Source organism: Epargyreus clarus, unplaced genomic scaffold (genome assembly GCF_041222505.1).
Source record: "Epargyreus clarus isolate Ecla_fem2 unplaced genomic scaffold, WU_Ecla_fem_2.2 ptg000007l, whole genome shotgun sequence".
In the NCBI taxonomy this organism is placed as follows: Eukaryota; Metazoa; Arthropoda; class Insecta; order Lepidoptera; family Hesperiidae; genus Epargyreus; species Epargyreus clarus.
The window spans coordinates 2,735,555-2,758,984 of NW_027332215.1; the positions used below are offsets into that span (position 1 = coordinate 2,735,555).

At 33.5% G+C, this 23,430-nt stretch overlaps 1 protein-coding gene across 2 annotated transcripts in view; it reads right to left on the reverse strand.

Moving 5' to 3' along the window:
* Dhc16F (Dynein heavy chain at 16F) overlaps positions 1-23,430 on the reverse strand; it is a 218,427-nt gene that overhangs the window by 53,592 nt on the left and 141,405 nt on the right. For both annotated transcript variants that reach the window (XM_073074361.1, XM_073074362.1), the window contains 6 exons: positions 19,196-19,285; positions 14,725-14,921; positions 13,291-13,453; positions 12,889-12,971; positions 9,547-9,658; positions 7,460-7,585 (listed from right to left, as the gene is read on the reverse strand). In XM_073074361.1, coding sequence (XP_072930462.1) covers positions 7,460-7,585; positions 9,547-9,658; positions 12,889-12,971; positions 13,291-13,453; positions 14,725-14,921; positions 19,196-19,285 — 771 coding nt within the window. The remainder of the gene's footprint in view (positions 1-7,459; positions 7,586-9,546; positions 9,659-12,888; positions 12,972-13,290; positions 13,454-14,724; positions 14,922-19,195; positions 19,286-23,430) is intronic.

Here is a 23,430-nt window from a genome sequence, read left to right on the forward strand (position 1 = left end):
AGGTGAGTTGGCGCTCGCCACACCGTCTGGTGCGTACGACGGTATGCGACCACACATACTAACGGGGCCGCTGACCGGGCGGTTCGAGCTCCCACTCTTGACACCCGCAACCTCGGAAGCCCCCTTTTAGTCTTTTACCTCTTACGCCAGGCGCTTTTCGAAAACTGATAAATGAAGCACCCCACGCTTTTTTCAAAATTATACTATTTACTGTTCCTTAATTGATTCCTAGATTGAAAATTATTTTTTACTTTTTAGTTGATTATATTATAAAAGCGTGTTTCTTAGTTTTTTTAACTATATTTATTTACGTTATTAGAAGTAGCAAATGAGTATGCAATCCACACGATCGAAAGTGGCCACTGTTATCACTTTACTTTTGAAATGAATCGAAAAAAAAGGATTTAATTTAAATTCTATCTAAGATCGGCCATAGACCTATCACTACTCTTTCGAGTAAGAGTATAGTATTTCACTGTTGGATAGTATTCTGAAGGGTTATATTAACTTTAGTTAGTTAGCATGATGTTTTATAATGTATATTTTTTACAAAATCACACGTATAAATTAAGTATCCATAAACGTATAAACTTAGGCTTAGTGTGGTTGTATTGATTAAAGCGTAGGTATGTATAATTGACGTTTATTTTTAGATCGTCTGGAGTTGTTAGAATCAATAGGTTGTAGACGTTTGCAAAACGGCCCTGAATTATTTATTCTCACACAGAAACGCTATGCTTATGCTAATGTTGTAGTAAAAAATGGCCTTACTTTATGTTCATTTCTTCCTATCATCTGTTCTTATTAGTATCCTCTAAACTTAGCACTTTTTAAGATGACTCCATACAGAAAAATATAGAGACGAAAATGATGAAATATTATTTTCAAGTTTTGATATGTTATTTTTTTCCTTTAATAAATGATATTTTTTCCCTATGATATTTTTTTCCTTTAATAAATGGAAAATACTTTGTCATACCAGGCGGGCACTTAAGTAAAATTATATTTATTTCTACAAGTACATGAACATTATAGGTACCTACTATTCATTAAAAGTTTTATTTTTATTAAAAAAAACGATTGTATCCGCATAGTCTCTTCAAAATACCTAGCTTCGGTGTCTAAAAATATTCCATGTTTGAAGCTGCTAGCAACCACAAGCGTCAGCAATAATTTATTAAACTTGGGGCTGTTTTGGAGATAAGCGTGTACGACGTGTACGACGTACGTACGCAGTGACACGTGATATTGATATAAAACGAATACTTATAACTGTACCCCTTGGAACACGACATAGTCTCAGGTACTTTATGAAATATTCAGTGTAACAATTGCTGGTAAGCCTTGTAAAATATAATATATAAATGTACTTTTTACAAAAAAATATAGAAGTTCATGGACGTGTTTGTGCAGGTAATGAGAAAGTAAGATATAGTAAGATGGATAACATGATTCTTTTGTGCATGCTGCTTTCTTGGTGAGAATTGATCTGAGAAAGTTGAAGACACTCGTATTTCTATACCCGCTCGTATGCATAAATAAAAACCTCTGTCTGAGGACGTTGTTGATTACCAAAATATTTATTTCATATCTTCTATAAACACAAGATTCCTTATTTAGAGTATTATCGGGTACATATATTTCTCTTCATAAGTACATGTACTATAACCGTATTTGTGCAAAGTAAAGTGCAAAGTGTATTTGTGTAAAGTAATAACAGAACCTAATCTAATTTATCCTTCACCTCTCCATAAGAAACCTTTAAAATATTATCTAGCTTCGGTTTCAATATACCTGCTATCATTACGAGCGGCCTCTCTAGCTACCAGCTAATAACAGTTAAGTTCCACTATACATAACTAAGAAGGTTGCGTAGGTCATACTGTTGCCGTTCAGACGTTCACAGCGATGAGCGGAATCTCATACTTAGCTAAAATGATTGAGACAAGGTAAGTAAAATTCCTCAATTTATTACGTCGGCGCCCCTTGTAATTCGTCTTGCCAAATATTTGTCAACGTAAAATTCAACTTACACCTGGTTAAGCGCCTGCGTGACGTAGACACGTGTTATATCCGATGATATTGTTATTACAACTTAAAAACTCTCAATAACTACAGCATATACAAAATGTATTGATTATATCTCACATTTTTTAATTTTCAGGGTTATGAGAACTCCTATCAAAAATCAGGATCGGGTCAGAATTGTATTCAGAAGTAGTATTCTATTGGTCCGACAAATTATATTGATCTGGTTACCGTCAGTAAAATAAATATGCTACAATTTATAATTTACTGCTTGATGAATATAAACTGTTTCACCTGAGCATCAAAGCCAAAACAGAGGCACGCACTCTATAGGAGAGATTTGTTTGATTTGGCGGACATCACTGTCCTCGGGGCTCGCCGCGGGCAACATTCACAAAGCGGGCTCTTCGAAACTATGCGAGCCTGAAACTCTATATGAGCAGCCCGAGGGCAGACTGATACGTACTGCACGTATTAAATTCCTGAAAATTATTAAATTCAGATAAATGGAAAGTTTACAACTTTTAGTGCATCCGTTTTCAAATATAACATTTATGATGTAAGAGCGAATACCCGTATTCATTGTTCTCGTCAAGTATTTATTTCCCATTATCATTAATTTTACTTAGTTTATTTATAAATATATAATCAGTAATATCCTGACGAGGGGAGACGTAGCTGGCTTCTCCACCTCACTGTAGCGCGTTGCCCCTAGAAACCCTTCCTAGAAATCCCGGTTACCGCCTATTTATATATGTACGTGGGGGCTGTGGTTCTCGGAAGTGTATCGGTCTATTTTAGGTCATAAACACAAAGAGCTGTATTGATTTTAGTCGTCGCGGTTCTGACGTTATTAATGATAAATTGTATGCATTATACTCACTATAATTGACGGTAGGTATTTACATACACCTTAGGGAGAGTTCAATTGCCTTTATTACAGGTTTTTCACCCAGTTTAGACAGCAAACGACACTTAATTCCTGCATTTCTGACAGAACAAGAATATTAATATTTTCTCAAATAATAATAAAAAATATATTTTGGGTCTAAAATTGATGATGAATAAATACGAGATTAACGAAATAATAATAAATAAGTACTAAAACGATTTTTTTAAAAGAAACATATTACTTTGTTAAAAGATTACGTCAAATCATGTTTTTTGTACCGTTTCGTTAGAATTTATAATATATAATCCATACTATTTTGTTATACATGTAGGTAAAGATAGTTAAAAGTAACTACTCAATAATATATATATTTTTTAATTTTATGGTTGTAAATATTTTTCATTAAATATTTCCGAATATCCTGTATAATATTTTTCAAATGGCTCTGTAGGTAAATCCGTATCTAGAAGGATAAACGGAAAATGCTGAAAGGAGTTACGAGGCCGATAGAAATTAAAACTGCATCATTATGCATAGGTACGGATTTGGCCGTGAAGGCTCATTTGAAAAAATCACTCTGTATATTCTTTTATATTCTCATTTTATATTTTCTTTACGCTATAAGTTATATTCAGAAGTTAGTATCATTACAAGCAATTTTTACCAAACCCATCTCTAGTCACGTCCAACTGACCCTTCAACGTTTAGGAATTCCAGCGGCCTATAAGATTAGGCAATTACTACAAAGATTACCCTGTGAATATTGTAAACTATACCTTTGTAATTGTACAAATGGTTAATGAATAAAGAACACAAAGAATTGCAATTAATTATGTGGGAAAAATAGTGAGTCAATTGCCAGTAAAATGGTAACGATTATTTAGGAAAGACCACTAGACAATGTTATTTAACTCAGTGTTCACGAATAATCATTGAAACCACCAATGGGTAAACTTGAGTGTTTGTTTTTTATTACAAGGAAACTGAATGTCGCTATTGTGACGATGACGATGTTGACATGAAAATAATTAGTGATTATAATTAACATTTTCGAAATAAACACTATTCGCTATTTTAGTCACAGAGGAAATTCGTCAAAAAAGTCCAGCATTCATATGGAGGGTGATTCTAAACCCTACACCCTTCCGCGCGTCTGCCTCCCGCCGCCTCCTCGAGCACGTTCCGCTGACCCCGTCCCCCCCAACGCCTACTTCCAACTCTCTCCACCTTCCCATTCCTCAATAATCCTTTATAGAGTTTCACTGTTTATTATTTTTTTACAAATGTGATTTTACCTACTGAAAATCACAATTATTTCGAATATCAATGATTGCCATAGGCAATATTAATATGTATATATCTATATAAATTCTATGTTTCTGATTTAAATCCTTAGAATGAAATCCTTAATTGATTGTATTAATAATCTGTCTTAAAATGATATTTCATAATAGTAAATTTTACAATATAAGACAAATATGAAATGACAATATATGAAATACCATACTCGGTACAAGCAGTGGATGGACAAAGTTTGAAAAAGAAGACAAACATATTATACAATACAAACAAAGAGGAGGACTTATGGGAATCGTAATTGAATAATATGAAGTATAATGACAAGGTATGCTTATCAGAGAATACATTTACTATAATTACTAGCTGAGGATCGATAATAAAATTAAATGTGTTTTTTTTATATTATATTGGAGTAGCAGACAAACATGCAGTCCACCCCAGATAGGCTTAGATATTCCTACCTGAGGGCTAATCTGGAATGCCTCGGATAAGTATGTCTCTCTTACCGCACCAGAACACAGCAGCGCTTAACATTGCCGTTACGAGGCAGAAAAAGGGGTGGCGGTGTGCCGCCGGAGTCGAACCACAAAGGGTTCTACCACCTTCAAACAATTCTATGATGTATCTAAGTATCGACCTTTCGTCCAAATACATTACTCACACGTTACATTGTAACCAGTATGAAAATTATTAACAACAACTACGCATACAGCAGAGTAATGTCTAATCTAGTAATAAATGCATTTCCGTCGTATCCCCGTATCGCTGTGAAACGCAGGAAGGCGCACATCGATTGAATGACCCAGATGTGGCGGGAGCCCGGTCCTCGCGCAACTGGTGACCTCGATATCATCGCGCTCACGTATATTTTGTTTGACCTTTAAGATCTGAACTCGCCATTTTTAGGACTTAAATTTAAACTCAAATAATTCGGATAATTTGAAGATATCTTATTATATTTATCCGTTGTAGATTAAACAAAACAGCAAAGTACTCGTATATTTTATGTAACTATTTTATAATATTTCGCCGTGTTGTCATGTACCTACCTTTATAGAAATTATGGTCATTGACAGTTGTTGGTGCATTTAATGTGACTAAGCTAAGCTTAGTTTTATTAGTTAAAAAGCCGTTAAAAATATTTATCGAAATTAGATGTCTATAAAGATTTTAAGAGATAAATGAATAAAAAAAAAATCAACACGTCGCATCCGTGACACATTTAAAAAAAATCTTACCATTCATAAATGTACGTGTTTACCGGCAGTAATATTTTAACTATAGCGTTTGTGAGTTGCGGTACCAGGGTCAATGCCCTACATACATATTTCAGCCGGGATTCGGTACGCCCGCGGTTATCGCCGACCTTTGCCAAGGTCCACGTTCGTATCCTTATCCTAGGTCGGGAACGGGGGCCACCCCTCGTTGACATTCAAAAACAAAGATCGCATATCAATGCGCAAGTAATTTTGAGGATGATTTGAACGAATTGAGAGTAATAAAGAGAAAGAAATGATAAGTACAATTTGTTGCCTTAACATTTCTTAGCAATAACACTTTCGGAGCTCGTGCATTCTTATCGTATCGAGGGTCGCGTGAATATTTAATAATACAATAAAACACGTTGTAAATAGACTAGGTTACCGGTCGTAATCAATATTTGAGATTCGTTTTACAAGGTATAAGTATTTCACACTTAGTTATTTTAATGCCCCAATCCACAGAATATTTGAAAGAAATAAAGAAAGAAAATAATTTATTCGGCAAAAAATATACAATAAACACAGATAGAAAATTGCATACAAAAAATATTATATATATTTTCTAACCGAAAATGTCTCCACTCAGCTTTAATGTTTCAGGTAAGCTTAGTCACAAACACTGTGTGCGCGCGAGTGATACGTGTATGCGTATGCGTATGCGTATGTGTGTATGTGTGTGTGTGTGTGTGAGAGAGAGTGTGAAAATATGTGTGACAGAATGAGTGTGAATATGAATGAAACAGTCGAAGGCAAGGCAAGTGTATTATTTAATAGAATTTAAGGTATAGTAGGTAAGCCAATGTAAAATGTTGACATTTAAAACTAAATTTGCAAATTTCTAACATGTACGTACATATGTCTCTCAGTTTATTATATATTATTATAGTCAAATAGGCCGTTTTTGTTCGAAAATTAAATAATATATTTGTGGGTGCAGTTACAAAATAAGATAGTAAGTATATAGAAGACATATCGCGTGCATTTATTTTATTAAATTATAGTAAAAAGGCCCGCTTCATTTAGTTAATTAATGTAAATATGAAGGAGTGAATTATGAAGCAAGAGATAACAAACGAAAGTGCATTTCTTTTTGAAATGACGTTTCGGGAGCGGAAGACGCTGACATTTTTTAAAAATCATTTTCAATCGACAGTTGCGATATAAGTCAATGTGAATTATAATACATTAAGAATTAGTAGATATAAGTCCTAATTATTTCCTACAGGAGAAAAAAGTTCAGGGCGTGCTACGCTATATTAAGAATTAAGATCGCAGAAACTTAGATTTAATTATTTTATATCAACTTAATAATTTATTTTATATCAACTGATAATTCATTTCATCAATAAAAAAGTTTTTGTCACTATTAAGTGGGTTGGTAATACATTTATACGAACGTTTTCAGTACAAGAAATTTAATATCTTAGGGCCCACATAGTTAGTAGTGTGACATAGTTAAGTAAGTTAGGAAGTTGATATCGGACATAATTCGCAACTCTACGCAGACGCGCTTATATATAATTTTAAACCGTTGAAACGCGCACAGCATCTCACTATTTATCATCGACGCAGCAAGATGAAACGCTGTCACGAGCCACTGCAATCAATTTCGAGCTATATTGAAATAGTCTGCGGTTATCATAGATTAGTAATGACTACTCCTAACAAGTACGAGTAAATGTAACCAGTATGGACAATTGAAATTGTTACTGTCATCTATTTTCGTGCATGAAAAATATTTAAAAAATGTAGTTTTTAGATCATTTACGAATGAAACGATGTTTCTCCGCATTTTTTCTTCGATTTCGCGTCTTAACTGCGCATGTCGGCATTGTTCCGCGTAAATTACACCATGACAGCCATTAAATGTCTGACAGAATTGTCAGTCGTTTAAGCCATTTAATGGCTTCCTTCAATTACAAGGCGGTGAGATATGTATAGTTATGAATGGCGGTGATAGAGAAGTGTCGTATCGTACCTTGACGCTGTCCTCCCAGCGGGTCTTCTCGTCGGCCAGCGCCTGCGTGAGCTTGCCCGCGCGCGAGAGCCGCGCCGCCGCCAGGTCCACGTCCGCTTGTAGTTTCACGCGTTCCTCTTCTACCGTCTGGTGACAACCATACACATTGTTGCCATTATCATTCAGAAACATTCACACTTCATATGAATTTAATCAAAATAGGTTCTTTACAGAGCACTTTTTGAACGTCAAAACAACTACCACCACTTCACAAGGTTTCGGTACGGAGAAGAAGCGACGAAAGAAACTCCATAACACACATCTTTTAAAAAAATGTTTTTTACAATGTCAAACTTAACCTAATGGTAAATGTGGAGCTGGAACAATGACCATACCGTTTTGTCAGTCAAATAATCACTTACTCGTGGTTTAGTTTGCGCTTTTTTACATAGCGTTTGTTTAACGACATGGTTGAACTTTTTTTCTGTGAGATTCAAAATGTGGTCGGGTATTTTATTGTAGTAGCGAATACAGTTACCCATGAAAGACTAGCCACCTTACATAATCTATGTTTAGGAATTGCTAATTTATTTCTATTTCTAGTATTAAAGTTATGGTGGTTTATACTAAGCATTCAGTATATGTACTAAATAAATGTTAACCGGATAACTTGTTGCACCGGATCCTTTTGACGATCCAATGTTATTGATAAAAGTCTGGAAGCACCACATAACGAGTTCAATGAAGCGCTGAAACTTTCGTGAGAGTTTACCGATAGTGCTCACCCATACATACTTAAACCACGAATGTTAGGTGTTACTTCACTTAACATAAAAGTGAAATCTTTATTTTTTTAGTATTCTGCAAGATTTAAAACACCCCTTTCAGACTTTTGTCTTATGGCAATACGAAAAATACAAATAATAGTGGGTTGCAATAGGTCATGATATTTCTATATGTTAGGCAGACAGATATACAGAAGTCATACAATGGCCGGGTGATTGAAGACGGCAGATCGGTATTACAGTCCCGTTTGACCATTGATATCACACAAAGGAACACGAATATATCACACAAAGAAACACATACATCTTCCTACATGTAGTGAATATGTATACGTTTCAATATATACATTTTCACTATTCATGTGTTTAAGTAATATTAGGTGTCGTCGTTGCTAGGACACTGAAAGCCGTACGTAGGTAGATGATATGGTCTATTGTTCACAAACTGATACGACCGTTTATTAATAGACACTATTGGATATTGTCGCTTATACATATAAACATTAGAATGCACATTGACGTATAAGATGAACTTGTATAAAATAATGCAGACAGCTCATAAAATATTGTATCTGGGTTTCAATATAAGGGTCTTAATTTTTCTTATGCAAAATAGAGTTTTGTGATGATGCATTGTTCCTGTTCGTAATCTTCGGAAACGATATTACCAAACAGTAAGTAAAAAGTAGTAGGTGAAGTAGCGGAATTCATAGTTATTCATCCCAAATGGTATACATTTGTGATAAAATTATTATGTTATTAGTTCGGTTCAGACACAAAAATATCTTTGTTCCTCTGTAACTTTCCCACTAGACTAAAAAAGCAGCTGTGTTTTTATCTTCACTTTGTTTTTATTCTACTACCCGGCCGAGACGTATATCGCAATAGATACAGGATGGTTGCATGTGGATTTCTAGGAAAGTGCTGCCCGCACTGCCTGCTCAAAGGGAGGCTCCCTTTGAGCGGGCAGTGTACATAATTTATGTACAGTCAATAACATGTAGATGACATTACAATAAATGACATTCATGATTTACGATTTGTACCAGTATACGGGCGGTATTTGAATTCTGTGAGGTGGCGTATTTAGAAGTTTTAATAATTTGAAGTAATATTTCAGATGAGTAATGAAGGAATATGTATGTAATTGGGCATTCATATTATGTAACCAAAAGTCTGTGATCACAAATAAATAATTCCACGAAGAGGCAAGAATACGAGCACGGTCTGTCGGTAGAAAAAAAATTACTTAGATATTTGCATTGCCGGAATCGAACCAACGAGCATCGGGTCATCGCGAGCGAATGTTATGTTGTTTGTTACCTTCAGTTCGTCCATCATGGCGGCGAGCTGGGCTTCTATGGCTTCAACTTCTTTCTGTTTGGCGCGAAGCACCGCCATCACGCTTTTTAATATCCCGGCCGCTTCCTTGTGTCTGTTAACAAATTATACAACTTCAACACTATGTTTTAACTTATGTGTATGTATCTACAATGCAGCTGTACGATAAAATATTATATTTTAAATAATATAATATATTTTAAAACAAAGCGATTTTTAATAAAAATAAGCAGTGATAGTGTTGTGGTTGAAACTCAACCTCTCGATCGAGGGGTCCGAGGTTAAAGTCCCAGGCGCGCATTATCGCGAAATTAATTATCACTCGCTTTAACGGTATAACCCGTATTCCTGACAGAAACTAACCTATAGGTAGAAGTTAGTCGGTCCCTAGTAGAACTGTATGGGAGTCCTGAGACCGGAGTACGTTTTTACAAAAATGTGTGTATATGTATTTGTTTACGTATTTGCCCATACATATCCAATCAGCGCCCCCGGCGGAATGTATCTGAATAGATTGAAAATGAAATACGTAAACAAATACAAAAATATTTTTTTTTGTAAAAACGTTAAAACTCATACTAAGGGTACTGAACTCGTTCGATTCCTGGTTAGAGCAATAGATAAAAATATTATGCAATTTTGATTTATCGTCTAAATCGGCTTCATAACTTCTTTTAGGATTTTTTTCTATTCCTTATAGTATCGCATTATATATATATATATATATATATATATATATATATATATATATATATATAATATATATATATTTATATATATATATATAAAGCATGCTTTTTTTAGTGTTTGAAAGCTAATACGACGTAGAATTACATTAAATAATAAAAATAAAATAAAAAGCCTAGATTATTTTGAGGAAATTCACGATTACTGAAATTTAACCTAAAAAAATTGCTTTCTTCACACTAATCTGACTATTTTTTTCTGGGAAGATTGTTTTTTGTTTTTTTTTTCATGGATCAGTACGGCCTATAATTGGCATTCATTGTCATTTTTGTTTGAACATGATAACTCTTTTAGTTCAAAAGTTATAGCGATTTATTTACTTTAGGTGCACAATTCCAAAAAAAAAACTTCAAAAGGTCGTAAAACCCAAAAAAAAAAAATTTATTATTTTTTTTATTTTTTTTTGTCGACAAAATGCGGTTTAATTTTACCTGTTTCAATATGTGCACTTTATGGAGATTCACCCTGTATATATATATATATATATATATATAATAGAGATTGTGTGTGTGTTTTTAATAATTGTCTTGTAATTCCCGGCTAGGGAAACAGATTATTTTGGTTTCCGTACCCAAAGGGTAAAAACGGAACCCAATTATTATTTTAAGCCTCCACTCTCAGTCCTCTGGCTCTTGCAGTTTACAGACACATGAAATCTTTACAGAGTCTATGTAATGGTGGTCTGTATTACTTATCGGATTTTTTTTACAAATAGGTCAACAGTTTAAATTTTCACAATACATTTATTTCTATGGCTGATATGATATTGCTGCTGCTATTAATATAAATGAAAATTAGGTGGTACGGAACCATAGCGAAATCGAATCGTACTTGGTTATTAAATATAATGGTGCAGTTTTAATTTCTATCATTATTGGCATCGTTTATCGTTTCAGCATTTTGACTAATCCTTATAGTTTCGGATTTGCCAACCGCGAACATTTGAATCACTATGCATGTTACTCGTAGTTATATATTTAATACTCACATTATGTAAGCATTATTCGTTTAGTAAAAAGTAAGAAGACGATTTATGATTATTATAATAAATACATTATTAAACAATAAAGTAAACAATTAAATAAATAATGTTAAATTTAATTGTAACTGTATTTTATCAAATTATATTTTTAAGGAATGTTTTCTGTATTATTTTAATATATACCTACATTTGTAATTACTTACCTAAAGCAAATGGCTGTATCTTTTTTGTGTACACTTTTTCTATTATTATTGAATAATCTAAAATTGATTGATTTAAGATAGGTAAATACTTACAAAACGCAGATGTTTTTTTTTCGCTCAGCGTCATTCTTGATTTTCGTTTATATTTTCACCACAAATAGTTTGTTTATGTTTCTTACTAGTGTAGCGGTACTTCGTTTTAAGTTATTTAATTTACACGTTGTTATCACAGTAACGGAGAGTAAATTTTAGCTTTTAAGCACATTTAATAGATAAAATTAATGCAAAACACTACATCGAAACATTATAGCACCCATATAAAATATAATATTCAAAAATAAAATAAAAAGTTATTTTTTTTAATTCGAAAACACATATTAGTCAGAGCTCGACGCGTCTGGCGTCGAATTATTTTTCTCCGATTTGGAAGTTGAATCGGATTCGGACTCTGATCTAAATAATTTGGCTTTGGGTACATCCTTAGAAGCAGCCTTCTTTTTAATTTTTTTTTTAGCAGCGGAAGATTTCTGCACGGCATTAATTTTTGCTACCTCCTTATCATCCGTGTCATAGTTGTCATCCGTAAAATCCAACAGCGAAAGAAATTTTACTGACGGCAACTCGCCGCGTTTTAGCAGCTCCTCCAAGCTCATTCTTTTACGGTCGTAGCTGATCAAACTTCTGCATTTTTTTCTCTTGCGTACGTCCCTTTTACCGGCGGTGGTCGCGGTCGAGTCATCTCGCATCGGTCTCTTATGCCCTCGCGACGTAGACGGCTGATTCAGCTCGTCGTCCTTTTTAGGTTTTTCCGGCGCTCTATCCTTGTTCGGCTCCATGTCTCCGGGGACGCGGGCGCTCGGTGCGGCGGCTGCGCGCGGACTGCCGGACGCACGGGCGCGCTGTCCGCGCGGGAGCGAAGTGCTGGGAGTGCAACAGGCGTGGCGGCTCCGCCCATGCGCTGCGCACTGAGCGCACTGAGCGCACTGAGCGCACAGGCGCGCCCGCCCCACTACTTTTACCACGAATGGCCGCCATTCGTGGTAAAAGTGTACAATCTTTATTACAGTATTATTTTTATTAATTATGCCTTTTCATGTTAATTGCGAATGTTAACATGGATCTTTTTTCATCTTGTGGCGTTTCGCAGACCGAGTCTTATGTTATCTGGAGGCACGGCAGTGCCTCCGCCAAGTCGAGCCTTCTACTTTACTATATGATAATGTTTTCGGCGACGTGAAGTCAACGCGTTTCCATGGAAACGTAGGTAAAATATCTAAGCTGTAGACATTTTACCATCATCGTATTATAAACTATGTAGGAAAATATATGCATGTACAAAATAATTTATTCTTTGTAATTTTGTTATTGATTGAATATTTATAAAATGCTTACTTAAGGATTTTTGGTTCGACTACTCTGAACACCTTGGCGTACATATCTATAGCTTGAACCCAGAGCACCATAGATCTACACACCTGTAAACAATACATAATCTGGTGAAACTGTATAAAATCGGATTAAAATTTGATAAATTTACACAAGTGAGATATTTTCATTATACAGTAAGTACCTACTCCTGGCGCCATCTCTAGTCGTTACTATAGAGTTATAGACGACATCACCGGCCTAGAAATCCTAAACCCGCATGGAGTACTAAATTATGAATTTATATTCTAGAAAATGTAGATTTAAACTAGTTTATGGATTATAAAAGTGCATTAACTATTAATAAATGAAGTGTATCGTTTTTTACTTGCACCTATGAAAAGATGATGATAGACTATAGGTAGGTACCTTGGACACCTTGACGACGGTGTCGGGGTTGAAGTCCTTGTGCGTGAGGTACACCTTGATCTTCTTGAGCGTGGCGTCCGGGATGTGGTCCTTGTCGTACTCCTCCAGGTTCCGTATGAAGTTTACGTCTGCTAGCAGCTTCTTTGTCGAATCCCAGTCAGGCCTGGTATACATTTGTTACAAATTTCACTTATTTACGGAAAGAAATTAACGAGTAATTATTATTATTATCTAAATACATACATATATATGCAGATTTTCTTTTATTTCACTATATTTACAATAAAGCTAAAACAAAATTTCCAGAATAGTAACTCTGTCGTCGAATAGCTGCGTTTCTTCGTTAAGAGCTCCATAATCTATTGCCCACTAGATGGCGTTCTACAGAAGGTTTGGAAAATTGTAAGTATATCAGCTTACTTTTTTAATTAATGTAATCTAATAAGGAAAATGTTCGTAAAGTATCACTCATGATATTGATAAAATTGTTCCTAATAAGCATTTTGTGTGCTTTGTTCATTGTCACGATAATACTATAATAATTTTTAACCCTCGTTAATTCCAATACCCAATACATAGATGGCCTGAAGTAACAATAAAACGATAGTGTTTTCGTTACAATCTTTTCATTGTTTTGAGAACAATTCCGTGCCTTATGAAGTCCTGAAAATTATGTTTGTAGATGATGATGAACTGTCTTCCTTTATAATTTTTTTAAGATATTATTCGCTATTCTATTTTGCGTAGATAGATTATGTGTAGAGTGAATGAAATTTTTGTATGCATGTGTTTTCACATAAAATTATTTACACATTTTAATTGTACTAACTTACAATATTTTTGCCATACAGAGCTACGTAGAACATTTAGGTATAGCTATATATTGTATATCTGTGCTATAGATAATTTTATTTTAATGATTTTAAACTAAAATTATCGCGGAATTGAAGACATTTTATTATGTAACGCATATCGTGAGTACCCGTTACATAATAAAAAAAAGATTTTCGTATTATTTGTATTTTTTTTAGAAACGTGATGTTTCAGAACTGATAGAAGGTAGTCTAGATTACCACTGACAACTTTCTTTATTAATAACCAATCTCTCCATTTTTTATCCTATCAGATGTTCGACATCTAGGTGTTGGTTAATTTTTCTGGGTCTAGAACAAGAAACAGACACCATTTAAAATAATAATAATTTAGATATCTGTATGGCCAGGGATCGGACCCGGGACCCTCTGCGCGTCAGACCGGTGTGGTGACCGCTCCGCCACGCGGGTCGTCAAAATCATAAATTGTCGGTCGTAAATCATTAGATAGATTGATTATTAATAACGTGCATAAAATAATGTATATATCAACAAGACTTGGTATTTGTGTGTATATAGTAGATAGTAATAGGTATGTAATTGTATAGTTGTGTAGGCTGACTTGGCTCCGAGCAGTATGCAGACGGGCTCCATGACGAAGCGCACGAGCGCGGGAGGCTTCTGAAACGCCTTGAGCTCGTTGATGTCCGCCTTGTTGAGCGCCTTGAGCGCGTTCTGCGCCGCCTCCATCGCGGGCATCGCCAGCGCCAGGTCCGCCTTCGCCTCGTCCGCTATCTGCTTCACCTCCTCCGCTTTTATCTACGCAATCAACATTTATACACATTCATTCAGTTGCTTCGTTAATGTGTATCATCAAATATGAGCCGGAGACGCGGAAACATTAAGCCACCTATGATTATTTGTTCTCCAAAAATTTTTGTTACCATATTATTTTGTAAGTAAAAACCAATGAAAGATTGAAGATTGAAATCTCTTTTACATTTTAGATAGATTTTGTAGAGTTTTTGAGACTCTAACTAAATAAAATTAAATAGTTTTATTTTACAAATAATATTAATACTCTGCAGTTAAATGATAGGTAATATATTAAATAATAAAGCACAATATGACAAAAAAAAATATAGGTTTTTACTTCGATGTATCGTGTTTTGAATTATGTAATTATATTTTTAACACCAATTTGCGCATTAATGTAACGATCACGTAATGACCATTCGTTTTGACGCGACACTCGCTACTGCAGCCCTGCGAGAAACGCGTTCAGCAAAGTGGAAAGTGTAGCAACGAGAGTGTAATTGAATCTGCGACTCGAAGCGACTGTTAAACTTCTCCGGCCAGCTGAAAGCTCGGGCCGTTATTGTGGCACTGGGTCATGCACTTGCGAATGAAATCACTTACGTTACTTCATATGTAAGCATTGGCACGATTGCTCTTTTTAAAGGACTTTAATTTAGAGGATATAATACTCTCTACTGCGATAGTATGGAGGTAGGTATACCATATTAAATTGTTTTTTACCTAATGAAATTTACAAGTTTTATACTCAGTTATAATGCACCGTCTATTATACCTAGGCGTTGAGAGAATACATTCCCAACAGGTCATATATATTAATATACCTATGCATCATCAGAGATATTAATATTTTTTTCAAATAATAATAAATAACATATTTGGGCGTTAAATTTGATGTTAAATAAATACAAATTTTACATTAGAAAACAGGAAGTGATAGCCTAGTGGGTAATGCGTATTACAAATTAAATATTTGTTTTAAAGGTGAAGGAAAACATCGTGCAGAAATCTGCATACCTGAGAGATTTAAAAAGAAAGTTCTCAAAGGTATATGATGTCTACCAATACGCACTTGGCCAGCGCGCTGGACTATGACATAAATCCCTCTCACTCTGAGACACGTGACCAGCAGTGTATTTAGTAATGGGTTGATTCAAATTGGGTACTTGACAGTAACCACAATATAATAGGAAATATGTCCGATATGATAAGTAATTATGCAATATTTAGTTTATTTTTAATACATTCTAAGTATTTTAATTTTCAAAAAGAAATTTTCGATTTTTATCTGTGGATTGCAAATTCCAAAACGGCGACGGCGCCGCTTGAAATGTCATGTGACGTCACCACACGAAAACAAAACAAGACTAATAATAATTATATTGTTTGCTGCTAAAGTTGGTTGAATTTATGTTGTGAACCGAAATGAATCCACATTATATTAAAGCTGATAGCGTGAGCAGTATCTGTCAATAAATAAAAATGAATGAACTTCCGTGAAATAACCTATGGAAATAACAAATAAACAACGTAAATAAAATAGTCTTTCTATTTACATTTAATAACTTCGGGCAGTTAAAACATTTCTTAACTAACTTCCGATAGAAGAAAGGTTGTCTTTAAGTGATTATCAAGCTTTTTTTAAATTATACTTATATTCTTATGTGAACTGCTTTAAGGTTATTAATAGGTTATATTTATATTTTCAGACCTTCGCGACAGTTGTATAGTGACAACGCTATAGGGTATGTGCAAGTTTGTGTTTCATGAAAAGTAAAAGTTGTCCTGAATACAACATACATCAAAAGTCATGCTCAGTGTCCTTAATTGTATATGAAAAGGAAAGTATTATAATATTAATATTATAATATAATTATTATATAAATAAAATTCTGAAAATGTAAGTGATAAAAAATATAAATATATCCAGTTGTTACAGAAAATGAGAAAAGCACACACGCAAGAAGCACAAAAATTCAGCTTAGCAAGAGTTTTGATATACAAGTAAATAACAGCTTCAAAATGCTTTGAGGTGATCTGCTGTAATTATTGTAACTGTAACATATAATGATAAATATATACTAAAGTTCTACTGTGTGTACTCAATAATAGAACCATATAAACCAAATAAAGAAATAAAAGACTAATATTAGCAAATCATGTATTTTTAATTATACAGTCCTGTAAGTTAATCAGTGCACATGCACAAGCAATAATAACACAGTCATGAAATATTTTAATTGTGTCCTATTAATTACAGAATGGGCCCTTAAAATAGAATTCTCATAGACATCTTATAATTCTATTCTTATCATAGACATCTATATATTATATTAAATATATGAATACTTCCACTTGCTGTTTTGTTTTGATTACGTCCCGTTCCAATGATTTGGAATTGACGAATCACTTGATAGTTACAAATTTATTCCTTTTTCTCAATAATACTTCTCTTACATAAATAGTACAAAATGTCATTGCTTGCAAACAGAGGATTTAAACATATAAGAATCTGCAAGTTCTTTAACGTTTATGAGATTTGGGTTTAGGAACTTGTATAAGCAAATTTGTTAGGATATTTAGCGATCGTACTTGTACACATCGTCACTGCACACGCCTTGTAATTTGACATTCTTGCATTTGTACTAATAAAAGTTAAATAATTCCCAAGATTTCCCCTGAAGTATGTGTAGCGTCGAAGTTTATTTCTATATTTTCAATGTGTTGACGTCACGCTACGAAATGACACTTGACCGCCTGTTTTGGCGTAACGTTCCGTTTACCGTAATAATAATATGTTTTTTATTAATAAATAGCCCTTTTTTAGAAAAAATGATCAATGAAAGGCATATATTATACGTATATGAATTCATTAAAACAGTTTCCCAAAAAGTGTCAAGTAGCCAATTCTAATACGCACATAATTTTTAAGACTTCTCGAAAACATTGGATTTAAATCAACCTTTAGAAACGTCTAACATCGCGTGCGCGTGCGGTAAGCCGTCAGTCCCGCTTGTCTCATTAGGAAATCGTTTAACCTTGTCGGGAGCCGTATGGGGGTTTGAAGAAATCCGAGAAGCGTTGACCGTTAACTCGTAAATTCTTTCACCTTAATCTGGTATTGAAGCAAGTGATCAACCAACGTGATCAAAACTTTCCATTTTGTTTATAAATACTTGAATCTAGAAGCCATATTACTGGAAAAGTTACCAGACAGCGTGACATTTTGTTCACGGGGAGTTTGGTCATGAAACCTTTTAAAGTCAAAGCCAGGCATTTTCCATTAATATAATTGCAATGTTTACTCGACAAAGGCAGTTCAATTTTTATAATAAAATTTATAAGAGTGAGTTTTTTTTGTAATTATGTAACCTACACATTGTACACCTACCTGGTGAAGTAAACCTTACAAAACCTTGGGCTGTTGTAAGTAGCGATATTGTTGTGATCCAGAAATTGTACTTTAAATTTGCCAGACGTATTTTTAGAGGAAAAATTAGTTAGGCGGGGATAAGATAACGCCAAATGAACAGTAAAATTTTAAGGACATGACATCGCCTGTAACCGAACTATAGCAAACAGAGCGGTGGAACAATATTATTAATATTCGTAGTAGTTTTTAAATAACGGTTATCTAGTCTTAAAATCTAATTAATATTATGTTTATTATAAGTTCTTATAGTCGTCACAATTTAATAGGCCCATTTTGACACATGCCATCGCTAGGATCTAAGCATGTGACATACAAATCGATAACCAAAGAAACCAATTTTTACGACAAATCGATTACAACCACACATCGTATTGTATAAATTACTTAATATTTTGTAAACAGAATATTTATTCTATATTTTTCTAAATCATCTAAAATTCAATTAAAAGGAGAAAAGAAAATAAATTTTAGTGTAATTTAAAAATTTAATCCTTTTTAGAAGATTAAATAAAGCATCGGTCGTAAACTGTATTTTTTTTTCGTTTAACATTCACTAAGAAATAAAGTTTTGATTATTTTATTGATGATATAAGGAAAAAGGGATAAATAATTAGTTATTGGTAATTCTAAGTTTCGATTATTTGAACGTTAATCGATTATGGTTTCTTCCGAATACTTTGAAGTTGCAAGCTCTAACAGTCACGTGGTCGTAATTTCCCTACTAAAAAGTTAGTTTAAGACATTAATGACATTGGGATGGCATGTGTCAAAATGGGCCTATTAAATTGTGACGACTATAGTGTTAAACCATTAACGCAATATGCAAATAACGCAATAATCTCACCTTGGCCTCCGCCTCGTCCTTCATGACCGCCTGCTTCACCTCGTCGGCGGCGCGCTGCTCCACGCGAAGCTTCGCCACCAATGCCATACCCTTTACAAAAACATTCACAACATACATATATTTGTAATTTATTTTAATTTTTCACCAAAAACAGTGGGATCTACATTCCACCCACAGACCTATATCTAAATAGATGACACATGTACCTTTATTTGTATGAAAACCAAGCGTGCCACTTTTTTCCGATCGACTGACACTTGTCAAGAAGGTTTTAGAGATGATGGATATAGAATTCTCCGTCAAATAGAAAATCGATACAAAAGTCGTGTCGATTCATCTATCAAAATCGATTTTGAAATCGAAAATTCGAAAAAAAATAAGAAGAAGGAAAAGTTGAGCAGCAAAAATTTCAGAAATGATCGATAGAAGATCGATTTTCGAGAAATCGTTCGACTAGATTTATTTTACTAGTGCTCTGCGAATGTTGTACGAGTGCGTGCCATTTTATACGAGTAAATGGTTAAAAATAAAAAAAATGTTTTTTTTTTTTAATTTTATCTTATTTTGTACGAAATTGTGGTAGAAAATAGAAAATATATATCTTATTACACATTGGAAATAAAAAACCTTACAGTGATTAAAGTTGTTTTTATATAAATTTAATTTACTGATACAACAAAACATAGATACATCAATACCTTATACAAAGTTGTAAGGATATCGCTATTAGATTGAGATGCGTCGATGTTGCGTTGGCGTACTCGTAATCACGTAACACATGAAAAAATCCGCCGAAATGACCACGACAACTCAGAGATACCATATTTGATAATTATGTTATAAATTATTTGATTTTTTTATACTAAAAAAAATAATATTCTATCTGGCCATGATCCATCCATAATGAATTCATTAAAATGAGCAGCATTGGGATTGACATCACTTGGAAACCTGTAAAGGAGATGTTTCATTTTCGACCATCTCATGTACACTATATCTAAAAAACACGAATCATTTGTATAATTGAAGAAATATACAAATATATTTTCATAACCTAAAGTATTCCTGTTTAAAAATATTTAAAAAAAGCATTCCTCATTGAAATATTAACGGCGGGATATATTAATATATTAATTATATGGCGGGAGACTGTCAATGTCAAGTTTTCAAAACTGTGGATGTCGGTCAGGGAACCTATGTGTACCCCACACATAGGTTACTATACTCTTTGGATGTCGGTAATTCTGTATTTCGCTGTTTTTGTCGTAAAGTTATTGTTACCTTAGCACTTTACAACCTGGCTTTTGTTTTGGGCATCCCGTCATTATTTCTGAATTTAATTAATTATTTGTAATAATTATAACAAAACCACCTTTTAAATAGTATCTGGTTTTATAGATGTAAGTGACATGTCAAATTGAAAAAGAAGAAGTTGTCAATTTGATATGTGTAAAAGTGGATATATACATATTATATAATAGTAGACTCCAATGTAAACGTTGAATAAATATGTACTGATGAGAAGATTCCATTTCAATCCTGAATATGTTTCTGCTCTGTGCTGCTTAAGATTTTGGACTGATTTTACCTTACTTGTTTACCCAGCTTATGTTTTATGGTCTCTTGTGATTATCGTGCGATCGCTGTGGATTGTGTTGACAAGGATTCAATATCATCAGGTAAAATATACATCAGTTAGTTGTATTAATATTGTTATAGTGTTATTAATTTTAAACTAGGGAAGCTAATCTTTTTACATTTCTCTTTTTTTAGATAATTACAATAGCAAGACAAGGACATTCTTGGGATGACAAAATAATCAGTTATTATTGCAACTGCATCGCTGGGCAACGAACCGTACTCGTAGGTAGCTGCGCTCACATTATGACCATTGTTTGATGTTTGGGCTGAGCTCGTCACAGGATATTACAGAACCTGCTACATGATTGGATGAAAATATTGATAAGGGAAGATATTGAAAATGAATAAATAATGTATCTAAGTGAACAATAAATAAAATATTATCTAAATGTGTACTTAAAGTTGTTTTATTTACACACTTAAATGTTTTAACTAAAATAAATTGGTATAGAAGTACATATTTTGGTATGTTTGTTTTAAGTCAAGATTTATGAAAGTAAATATAATTAATGTTTATCCAATATATGTATTGTTTCTCAATACATACAATACAATATTTATATATCTACGCCCATTCGCGTAAAAATATATTAAAAAGTATATAATGTATATAGTAAGTTAAAATAGAATGACAGATGACATTATTACGGTAATCACTACCGCCATGATGTTTTTCCACTGTTGTGTTGCAAGTTTAAGTGGAAATTATTGTTTTTAAACAATTAAACGAACATGGTTTGAAGAAAATGAACCTACGAATTGTTCTTTGCTTGTTTTCTTAGTTTTTAGTATAGTGTACAAAAGGTGGCCGGGAGCCCATACATTTTGAAACATCTCCTTTAATGGTAAGTATTTTGAACAAAATAACTAAACATGAACATGTCATTAAAACAAAAATGTAATTAAAAAATACTTAAACGTTACACGTTTAACAATTCAGTTAAATAGTTACAAAATATTTATTAAGCAAATATTATTCATCCATTTCGAAAATCGATTAAATAGTCGAGAATAAGAAACTGGCATTTACAACACCAGTTACTCAATTTGAAATAACCAATTTGAGCGTCTTTGAGCGACGAGAGCAAATATCGATCGTTTTACTTTTCATTGCGGGTTTTAATACATAAGCTTTATAATTTTATAACCAAAATTGGCAATGTACTATAAATTATGAAAAACACATTCGGTTACTAATTGTCTTTGTAAAACCACAACAAATTTTTAATAATTGATTATAAAATAAATCACACATATTTTATAAAAAAAATTACTTACCCATAAAAGGAAATATTTTCTTTATCGCTGCAATATTTTCTTGTGGAATTTGTACAATTTATTACCGCGCAATTCGGCATATTTATTTATGTTAATTGACATCCGATGTCAACAAATGTTACTTTCGGACTAAATGACATTTCATCAAAGTGAGTTTAATCCACCTCCTTTATTTCGAGGTTTAACCATGCTAAATCGTACACATGCGGGATCTATTTAGATATAGGTTTGTGATTCCACCTTATGTTAGCTCATGGATCATTTTGTAGTAAGTTGACACGGCAATTATATAATTACGAATGGTATGGCTTGTTTCTTATGTTTAAAATACTTACGCATTGGGTTCATGGAATTATTTTTCCGCATTTTAAACTTTATCTATTGCACCGTAACTGATCAATAGTAGAAATTCATTTATTTAAATGGCTGCCATAACAACAAATACTGAAATAAAAAAAATGTAATCTGTTGGTACGGAACCATGCGAGTGGTATTCGACTCGCACTTGGCCAATGACTGAATATGATAAAAAAACTGTAATATGTTTAACACAATTGAACTGCGAGTTCCGAGAGTAATAATTGACCAAGTTCGCTACTGGTACGCTTGAATGCTATTCCAAATTTTACGTAATTATAGTTTATAAAAATATTAATTAGAGTGTACGAAAGAAACCAGTACCAAAGTACTCTCTAAGAAAAATATAACTGGAATTATTTGCTGTCAACGACAAATTCTCAGCCCGTTTAATTAGTTCTTAAGTCGCAGGCAGTAGGTAACGTCGACCACAAATAAGAACACTGGAGATGATTGCATGCGTCTACTTTGATCAAAAAACATTTTTTTTTATTGGGTACAGTTCATGCAAGTAATAAGGCTTTCAATTTAAATTGAATTGAGTGCAATTTCCGTTGTTTACATTAATCAGTTATTTCTCGTTATCGTGTTTTCTCTTTTTTACAAAGTTTTTATTAACTTGCTATGCTATTGCTAGTATTACATGATTTTTTTTAAATATTGCAACATAATTTATTGATTGTACGATTCTCAATGAAGTAGGTGTAAATATATTGTACAATCTTTAGGAATTTTTATTAATTATAAGTGTTAGATTCGGCTCGAAGACCGAAATAGTTAAGAATACATCCGGCACGATGGCCCAAAATGTATGATTTCCGCGGCCGATAGAACAAATAAGGAAACGATTGATCTTAAGGTTGAATGGACTGTATATACGAAAATAAGATGCAAGGTGTTATAGGGTCGCGTACTCACCTGCTGCTGATGGACGCAGCCTCTTGTACTAGGTATAAGGC